The 10,310-nt window shown below is 33.4% G+C and overlaps 1 protein-coding gene across 3 annotated transcripts; it reads left to right on the top strand.

The window, feature by feature from the left end:
• The first annotated feature begins 3,177 nt into the window (after positions 1 to 3,177).
• Positions 3,178 to 6,598, top strand: LOC144562210 (translation initiation factor 3 (IF-3) family protein). 3 transcript variants are annotated; one of them, XM_078311392.1, is made up of 9 exons: positions 3,178 to 3,457; positions 3,547 to 3,643; positions 4,122 to 4,189; positions 4,422 to 4,520; positions 4,926 to 4,982; positions 5,066 to 5,134; positions 5,234 to 5,302; positions 5,538 to 6,068; positions 6,126 to 6,598. In XM_078311392.1, exons 1-9 carry the CDS (start codon positions 3,269 to 3,271, stop codon positions 6,420 to 6,422), a joined length of 1,476 nt encoding a protein of 491 aa, XP_078167518.1. In that variant the 5' UTR covers positions 3,178 to 3,268; the 3' UTR covers positions 6,423 to 6,598. The 3 variants fall into 3 exon arrangements, with proteins under 3 accessions (XP_078167518.1, XP_078167517.1, XP_078167516.1); XM_078311391.1 differs by having other exon boundaries at positions 5,538 to 6,102; positions 6,157 to 6,598; XM_078311390.1 differs by having other exon boundaries at positions 5,538 to 6,598.
• Positions 6,599 to 10,310: the final 3,712 nt, after the last annotated feature.

The following is a 10,310-nucleotide window of genomic DNA, read 5'->3' as shown; positions in this document are numbered from 1 at the left end:
TTCCAGGTATGGAGAAGTTTGTTTGTACTTTGTCCTTTGTACTGTTATTAATATATGGGTAAATATTTTAACAGAGTAGTTTTAGCTTCATGCAGCGCACAAAGTATATTCATCGCTGTTTTAGTTCTTTAGTCTATTCGCTGCATGAAGTCAAAACTGATCTTTTAAAATCTTTACCCTTAATATATGGCGCGGTAGTTCGTGAACCCTAAACATTGCATTAGTATCAAATGTGCAGCACGTACTGAGTAATTTTTCTAAAAAAAAATTACCAAGTTCTATTTTATATTAATTCTGCACTTGTAAATTAAAATTTAGGTAAATTTATTATTTTAGATTTATTAGCATATTTTATAAAACTAAAATGTAAAATCTGAGAAAAAAAAATAATATAGTAGATTACAACTTACAAGTAATAGTTTAGAAAGCCATAAAAAGTTTAAAAATAGAATGTTTTTAAATAATACTCCATTTTTCATAAATAATGAATCAAGGAACATATAAATTGTCATTCTTTGAATGAAAAAAGTAAGTTTTATTTGTTGATTATTTTAATATTAAAATATTTAGAGGGTTAAAAGAATATTAGAATGTCATAAGAAGAAGCTATTCTCAGTTTTGCAATATTAGAGTTTTTTTTGTTCTTATATTAAAAATCAAGTTACCTTTTCTGTGAACGGTTTCTTTTTCGCTCTTGTATGTGTTAAACGCATAAATGAGGATGATATTTCTTTTTCTTGCTTAATTAAAAATATGCCTTTATTATTTATAACTTGAGTAACACAAAATAAGAAACTACGACCCTAAAATTGATAGTTACATGTGATTCACTTCATTTTTCTAAGTACTTATATAAGATGATATTTTGACTTTTTTTTTATTGTCATCTGGAGTTTTAAAAAATTCATTGATGTAGATAATTTTGAATATTGATTTTTAAGTTTTTAGTTTGATTAAAACAAGTTGAAATGATATGATTTTTTTAATGTATGCATGGAATAATTAATACAAATCACATTTAGAAGTTTAATCATTCTATTACTTGAGTTCTAAACTTTTAACGTCTACAATTTAAAAAGTAAAAGCACGAAAAATATAGATATTTGAATCCTCTTCTTAATAACTTAATTCCAACATTTGTTCTTTCGAATGCTTTAATAAGTAACTTGTTATACAACCGATTATTATTACGTTTATCAGAGCAATATCATTGTATACTGTTTTTGAAAAAGGTGTGTTACAAATAAACAACTTAGGAAGGATTCTGCGTCATCGCTGCAAACTTGTGTACGAGTTGGTATCCACTTATCTTTACCATTAAAATTGACGGAAAGCGCTGCCTGGTTTGCTGCGAGTGGAGCGGTTGGTCGGCGGCTTCTTGTCATGGATGAAAAGCCGAGGACTTGTGGGACCCACAACCACAAGGTCTGCAACTTTCTTTCTTCTAGCACGGTCCGGATTCGGGTGGGCCAGTTAACGGGTTTTGTGTGCGCTTTATTCAAGTACTAACAGAGCTTTTATTGTCGGTTTACGGGCTTTTGTTGAACACAAATTGAAACGTACAACAACTATATCTGGCCCAAATATGATTCCAAGTTTGCAGGGTTTTAGTTGAAGAATTCGTATCCTCTGAGATATCTCAAACTTTGCGTGACTCTATGGAAAATCCCAACCGTTTAAATACGTTCTGCACGAATCTTAAAGCACACATAATACTAACCCCTACAACACCCACGAATAGACACCGGACACGTCGGTCACGCAAAAGTTGAGATATATCAGAGAATACGCACTCTTTAGTTGAAAACTTTGGGAGCGAAAAGGGTTCGATTTGGCATCGGACCAAATTAGGTCTGATGCTAGGTATTGGCCGTATGGGCCGCTAGTCTAGATCAGCGTCAAGCTTCGTGCAGCAGTTGGCAAATGGCAACTTAAAAGTTTTAATTTATTGCACGAATTATAACGTAAATCGAACGGTCAATATTGGGCACGAATAGAATTTGGTCCGACACCCATCGGAAACACTTCGCTCCCGAAAGGTTGTGCTTTAAATATTTTTACTGGAGGGGGTTCGGAACTCATCCGAATGGCTTTGGACTGGACTAGGTCTGCACAAAAAGTTGTAGTTTGTGATTTGATTTGAGTTTGATTTGGAAAAAGTTCGTAATTAATTTAATTTAAAATTAGTTTGTTTTGAAATAAATTAAATTAGTTCGGTTTGAATCTTATTCAAACTCAAACTGGATATTGTTTGTTCAAAATTAGTTCGTGAACTATTTAGATTCGAATCTCAAATAATGCAACTAATGGCTTCAACCATCAATCTTTAATAATGCAGGAATCAAATTTATATCAAAATTCAAAATTGTTAATATAATAGTAACTTATAATAAGAAAATGCTTCAACAGTATAACAAATTAACAATAGAAATAAGTTCTATTTAATTGGATACAAACTGTGATATTAATCAATCCAACAGCGTAAAAGGTAAGGAAATTTTGAGCTGGCCCATAATTCATTAGTGTGAATTTGTAAAAGGTAAAAGGAAACTGCGTGAATTTTGTTTCTCATGAAAAAAATAATACATAAACTACGGGTGGCTGTCAAAAAAATCCGTAGTTCGTGATTCGATTGACTTCAATTTGATTCGAAAAAAAATTACAATTAATTTGTTCGATTAAAATTCGTTATGAAACAAATCAAACCAGTTTAATTTGAATCTAATTCAATCTCAAACTCAAAATAGAGTAAGTTTGATTTGATTTGATTCGTTTGCAGCCTTGGACTAGACACTATCCGAAGCCTTTTTACACTGCAGGATTAAATTTTCATCAAAATTGCATTAATTGATTATTAACGTTGTTAACTTCTCTCCGTTAAATAAAAATGTAGTCTTTCTCTTTCTCTCTTACCAAATCGAATCTCGTCAAAACTATACCAGTACAAAGGGAAGAAATTTTCTATTTGAGCCTGTTCGGCGTTTAAATGGGCTGGAAAATGAACATGGTAATTGAACTGATTTTTACTGTGCTCGTGAGAAAAAAAAAATTCATTCCGAGTGAATTTTTTTTTTCGCACGCGCACAGTTAGCGCACCGAACAGGCCCGCACACAGTTGCTTCAAACACAAAAAAAAAAAAAAGTTTTTTTAGAATTCAGTCCAAAGGCCTTCGGACAAGTTCCGACCCTACTGGAGGTGCATTTGGTAAAACTCCTCTCTCTCTCGTTGCCCAACCCCGACTTCCCAGTACCAGCTCCGATCAAAGTGATGGCCATGTGGTATCGGGTCGGATCCAATCGCCTCCGACCCTTTACTCTCCTTCTCTCCAATCGACTTTCTGTCATCCCAGCCACCTCCCCTTCTCCGGTCGCTGTCAATTCTTCCAAGCCCCCGCTAGTTTTCGCTGCTCCAATTCTTGCATTCATTCAACTCAGATCCTTTGCTGCCCCCGTGCAAGTCAGCTTATGATTAATATATTATTCTTATTCTTTTGTTTGTGATTGATAATCATTGATTTGAGTGGTTCATTTTTGAATTGATCGTAGGCCAAACCTAAGACAAAGTCAAGTGGAAGTTCTTCTGATGGACCTAGGCTTAATGGTGCGATAACCACCCCAGTTGTTCGGCTGGTCACTGAGGATGGTATTGTTTTCACTTAGTAATTTTTTTCTGCTTTTGATCTTATCATGGTATAATATTGTTGAATTATATGTATTAAACCTAATTTGGGAAATTTGTGTGATCATTATTTGGTTATCATCATTGCTAGAGCCTCACAGGCTTACTTAAACATTTTGTGCTCGTGTACTAGTGTTCCAGATAGTTTATACTGTATCAAAAGCATATAATTTTTATACCAATTTCACCTTCTGTGCTTAAAAAAATTATACCATTAGGTGTCTGTGAATCATATTTGCTACCCTAAACAAGTTTTTGCGAGCAGGGAAACTGTATCATGTTGTTGCTTTGGTATCATTGGCATGCGGTTTTTTTTATCAAAATATCCTCTTTTTTCTTTTCTTTTTGGATAGATGAGAGATTTTGGGTTTACTGTGCTTGTACTGAATCAAGAAAGGTCTTGTTTTATGCGGGAATTCTACTGATTGATCAAAATTTTCAGGGCACACTGTTATCTCTGTGAGAGAAGCACTTGATCGTGCAAGGCATCTCGATCTCGATTTAGTTGAGGTACACACTAAATACTTTTGTAATTGGTTGAATATATATTCACAAGTTTCATTGAGATGACTCTTTATCTTGTATATTAGAACTAAGCAGCAACTTCGTAGTTTGTTTTAGTTGGTATTTGTATAATTTTCTGGATATATTATTGTCAAGTTGGGTGTCTTTGTATCCTTTTTTTCCATCTGTATGTTAGATTGGTAAAAAAAAATATAATTTCTAACAATGAAATATTTAGGTTCAAAGAGATGCCGAACCACCTGTTTGTAAGATAATGGATTTTCACAAGGAGAAGTACAAGAAAGAAATCACAGAAAAGGAGCGTGCAAAAACAAAGGTTATATTTTTTTCCCTTGACAACATTGTATTTGATCAGCTAAAAGCTCATAAAAGATTTATAGCCGGTCTCAAATCTGTAGACAGTTTCCTGAATTCAGACTTGTAAGTTTGTTATCATAAAAAACTTGTGAGATGCTAAAATTGATTACATAAAATCCATGTCTCATTGACATGGTAACTCTTCATAAATTTTGAAAGTGCATCTCCTTGTAGATGTTTTTGTTAACATCAAACTGAATGATTAAGACTGCCACTTCAAATTTCGAAAAGTGCAAATTTGAAGTGATAGCATATGCCACAGATGGCCAACTCTATGATATCTAGTTAGTAATTTATTGATTCTCATATTCACTTCTGTATTTTGCATTGAGCATATTTTTTAACTGCTAAATTGTAATTGCAGTCAGCACTTTCTCTTAGGGGTGGTGAAAAGAAGGAGGTGCGATTTAAAGCAAAAACTGTAAGTAATGAAAGAAGGAGAAGAAAATATCGCACTAGTTTCATTGTAGTTGATAATTTATGAGTAAATATTTTCTATTGTAGGAACTTAATGACTTAAGAGTGAAAGCTGAATGCATCACTAGATTGATTGAGCGTGGATATAGGGTTAAGGTACCTTTCACTAACTTTATAGTCCATTTGTTATATTTCTTTTTCTTTCTCAGGTATGTTGCACAGTGCCTGAATTTGACTATTCCATTTTGTTCTCAGTGCACAGCTTTGCCATCTGGTACTCAAGAGGAAGAGTTAGGAAAGCATCTTTCACGCCTTTTAGCATTGGTATGCATCTCTCCTACATTCACTCTGTCATACTACTATTTTATTTGTACTTTTCAACTTGTATGTTATGCTGTGCTAGTAACGTTTCAGGTCTAATCTGACATATTTCAAAATGCTTAGGCTATGTATACATCATATGCAAGCTTATTTTCCTCTTTAAGATATAGCAAAGTTTACAAGTAAATTTTTTTAAGATAAATTGCCATTTCAAATTTGTTTTGTTTTGTTTGAGCAGATAAAAGATGTCTCTTTTGTAGAAAGTGGACCCCATGTTGATTCAAAACATGCATATGCAATTGTTAGACACATCAAATTTGAAACCAAAAAATCTGGTAAAAAGAAAGTCGCAGACAACCCAAAAGCATTGCCAGCTCCTAAACCTGTTGATGAACCTGATGAAGTATGGGAGTGTGACTCTGAATCTGATGATGCAACCCCCACTAACTCAAAAATTGAAGGAATTCTGAACAAACCGGCACTTGATTCAGTCAAAGAAGACCTGCCTAAAACTGCGACGAACCGGTATGCAGTACGAACCGAACCCCAGAAACATACTACATCCAACCAGCCGATTGCACCGAACAATTACAGAGATTACAATGCCAGAGATAATTCTTTTAATCAAGGACGATTTGCACCAAGTAATTCTACAGAGTTCAACAATAGAGATGGCTTCAACAAGGAGCGCATTGCACCAAGAAATCCCAGAGATTTCAATTACAGAGATGGCTATAACCAAGAGCGTGTTGTGATGAATAATTCTCGGGTTAACAATAGCAGAGATGGCTTTAACAAAGAGCGTATTGGGATGAATAATTCTCAGGGAAACAATAGCAGAGATGCCTTTAACCAAGGACGCGACCAGTTTCATAACAGGGAAGTGCAGTTTCGGCACAATACCCAAAATTTTAGTCCCCCAAATTTGGGGCAGTCCAGAAACGAGGACAATACTACTGATAATACCAGTGCACCAATCAAGCCTAAATTTGGAATTTTTAATTCAAGCACGAAGTCCACCAAGTCAAGTGAAAAGACTGGTTCAAGTGATTCTAGTTCACCCATGCCTAAATTTGGGAATTTTGGTGCAAATAGAACAAATTTTCCTAATAATCAGCGGTAATTTAAGGTCACATATGTTGCTTAGCTAGGCTTTATTAATGGAGAATTAATTTTTTTGGTTTTCTGTTTCTTTTTCTTGCTGTCAAATTATAAGAAGGAAATTTTGCAGGTAATCTAGAACGTTATACATTGAGGATTATATGAGTAATTTGAGGTAACAATACAAAGTTTATTGGATATTTGGATTCAAGTGTAATCTCTGGTAATTCTGTATGGTGTTCTTATGCTTGATCCAGGTTTGCTTTAATTCAACGTAAAGTGTTTTTTCATGCATGGTAGGTTGTGTATTCATTAATGAAACCAAACTTGACTAGGTAATTGGTTATTCATTTATGTGATGAAGGGTTCCAAGGCTTCTAGTCAGGGTTCGTAGTACTAGATAGCATAGTAATAACTAACAAGATCTTTTTTTTTTTTTTTAATAATATTCATATTATTTTAGTTAGCACTTAGCACTAGGGGTGATTAATGAGCGAACATGAGCGAGTTAGGGTATGCTCATGCTCGCTCATTAAGTAAATGAGCGAGTTTAAATGAGCGAGTTGTAAATGAGCGAGCTTTTAATGAGCGAGTTATGAGCGGCTCACGAGTTATGACTTATGACTCATAACAAAATTATATAGTGTGTCCGCGCATAACAAAATTTGTTAAAAGTCATCATAACAAAATCCAACAAATTGTCATAATTCATTTAAATGAGCGGGTTGTTATGACTATTACTTGTTTTGGGCTTTAGGCGGAGGTTTTGGTTTTGCCGATTGACTAAAAAAAAATGAATATGAAACTATGAATATTAGTATATTATACACGATTAAATGTTACATTGTGCTCACTATATTACACAGGATCAAATATGAAACTATGCTTACTATCTATCAATCTTAATGAGGCAAGGTTGATGTTACACAGAATTACATAGGATTAAATGTGGCAAGGATTAGATGTGACAAATGCTTAATGAGCGAGTTATGAGCGAGTTGGATCATGCTCATGCTCGCTCATTAAGTAAATGAGCGAGTTTAAATGAGCGGATAAATGAACGAGTTTAGGCGAGCTTTTAATGAGCGAGTTATGAGCGGCTCACGAGTTATGAGCGATTTACTCACCCCTACTTAGCACCTCTCTAAATTTTACAAATAATATCTTTATTATACTTGATTATTTGTGGATTTACGAATTTTACAAGTAGTATTCTATATATGCGCCAACTGTGTTCGAATTTATTAATATCTGCTAATATGGAAAAAGAAATACTGTTGATGGTTGACCGATCTGGTAGTATCTCTCTCAGTATGTTTGATATAATTAATATTGTTGCACCTGTTATTCACTGGATTTTGAGGATTTTCACATGTTCATCGATCATTACCATCACCTTTTACTTATCACCTTGCATCTCGTGCTGTCATCTCGATATTAGGATATGTAACAAAAGAACTAATCAAAAGAGGTTCTACAACCAACCATCATTTGCGGTGTATCATCTTTATCCATCTAAAAGACTAACAAATCGGATTGACCGTAAATAATTTATGGTCAAAACTGTCTTGTAAAGACTAAGAAATCGTTCTCTGCTGCAATCGGGTTTAAACAAAAATTATGAGAAAGATGGCAGGAATCAGATTCAAGTTATGGGTCACAATATGATGAATGAGATTAGTCATATAAAATTTTTATGCTGTGAATGGAGGTTAATATTATCGTATCTATAGCATTTTATTCTATACTACATAGAAAATCGTATATAATTACAAAAAAATTTAAAATAAACGAGTGGTCAATTGATCCCGTTCCTTCAATATAGCTCCTGCTCTAACAAGAAGGGTAATGAATCGGGAATGAGATTCGTCGCTTTGTCAACATAACAGAAATAGATTACCCTGATTTCGAGAAAATAGGAGTACAATTAAGCTTAAATAAAAATTGAGTGATCAATTCCTTTAGCCTTTAGTTTAATGGCAAAGGCAATACACTCAGTGTAGGAGGTCGCAGATTCAAAATCCAAAAGAAACAATCTTTTGTAAATATTAAATAGTTAGGTGGCTTAACCTTCTACCTTTACTCAAAAGTTCCTGGTAGCGGGTCTAAAGCTCAAGAGCTGGGGTTTTCATTTGCTGAAGAAGGATGCATCAATGATGTATATCTACATCATTGTCTCATATCATAGAAATATTACAGTATTGAACAATTAATAAACTAATATTGTAAACAACCTAATTAAGTTGTAAGACGTGGCAGCTTCGTCTGAATTTAAGCAACATTATCCGGAGCTTGCATGCTTAATTGCTTATTCAAACACGAATAGTATCTCTCTGTCTCTGGTATATATAAACTGAAGTATTATAGCTAATGTCATGTGATAGACTAGAGATCTGCGCGCACCTGGCCTCAGCATTAAACCAAGTCATACCCAAAACTCTATTCTTTATCATCCTATATATATATATATATATATATATATATATACACTTGTACTGGTTTCACAGATCTGGATTTTTTTTTTCTTTGGTGATCAGGCTCAGAACCTTCCAAGAAGCTGCAAATTAAGATGCAAGCTTCACAGATTACTCAAAATTGTTTAGTGCCCAATTGTTATATTTTCAATTTATGCTAATAATATCTATTTTTCGCATATGTCTGTGACAACCATACACAATTTACATTAGTTTTTATATAGTTAAAATTGATTGTATATCAAATTTGATGAAATTTAAAAATTGGTTTTCTTTTTCATTGATCAAACGGTTTGAAAATTAGCGTTTCAGTTAAGTATGAACAGTTGATCGACAACAGAACCAAATTGATTTTTCTAATTATATACAGCAAATTTGATAAGAAACTTATTTCAAATTTTCAACTATAGAAGAAACATATATACTTAATGTGGTCTGATGGCCTATCTTGTAGGTGGTCTGATGGCATACCTATTTCAATTTGATAAGAAACTTATTTCAACTTATACTGCAAATTTGTTAGGTGATCTGATGGCATATGTTGCGTGTAATTTGTATTATGATAATGTGATATTATATATTATTGTGTTATTCAGTAAAATTTGAATTATGTAAATGTGGAATTAATCATGGTTCTGAAACTCAGCCGATTCCGAGTAAACTCAGTATCGGACGAGATCGGACCGAGTTTTAACGGAGTCTCGCGTCTATGCGAGTTTTGCTGAAAAACTCGGATGAACAGTGATTGACGCGCTTGACTCGGCCGAGTTTTCCGAGTTTCCGGCAGAGTCAAGCCGAGTTACACCGATTTTTCCCGAGTTATCCCGAGTTTACTCAGCTATATAAGTAATGTACAGAAAATCGATAAAATTGAAGCGAAATCAAAACATTTGACCCAAGTTTCACTCATTCTCTTATTGCTAGAGCATAAGTACATTGTTTCGGTGATTTAATAAGACCAATTTTGAATAGACTTGGTGTATGAATGTTGTACTGTTTTATTTTGAAAATATAGCATGGTTTACGGTGGACAATGTCCAGACCATTTATAAAAATGGAAGGGCAGAATCAGCGGTCGCACAATGTCAAAATGTCATATTGAGCAGTAATGCTATTTCTTGGTTTATGCCAAACTTAGCTATTAACAAAATGCTGTCCTATATAGTTTAATTAAATATTGATTATGTTATTAAATAGAATGTGATTTATTTTATTATTATTTTTATTTGACTGAAGTGAACTGTGCATATATATAGTTGTTGACAATAGTAATTTATTTTTTTTTATTTTTTATTTTACTTAATCAAAATAAATATTTTCTATGAAGAAAAATTAATGCATACAAAATAAAAATATAGAAATGTAAAGTTAAAATTAAACATTTTATATGTCTTTTGTGAATTTATTAAGCTTTTTTTTTATTATTTTATGGAATA

Source organism: Carex rostrata, chromosome 11 (genome assembly GCF_964058835.1).
Source record: "Carex rostrata chromosome 11, lpCarRost1.2, whole genome shotgun sequence".
In the NCBI taxonomy this organism is placed as follows: Eukaryota; Viridiplantae; Streptophyta; class Magnoliopsida; order Poales; family Cyperaceae; genus Carex; species Carex rostrata.
The sequence above is the reverse complement of the archived record's forward strand: the minus strand, read 5'-3'. Positions and strand labels throughout refer to the sequence as shown.

Coding starts and splice junctions, on each gene's coding strand:
- LOC144562210 (XM_078311390.1), top strand. CDS start 3,269: ATGGCCATGTGGTATCGGGTCGGATCCAATCGCCTCCGACCCTTTACT. Junction 3,458..3,546: donor CCTTTGCTGCCCCCGTGCAA/GTCAGCTTATGA, acceptor AATTGATCGTAG/GCCAAACCTAAGACAAAGTC. Junction 5,303..5,537: donor TTTCACGCCTTTTAGCATTG/GTATGCATCTCT, acceptor TTGTTTGAGCAG/ATAAAAGATGTCTCTTTTGT.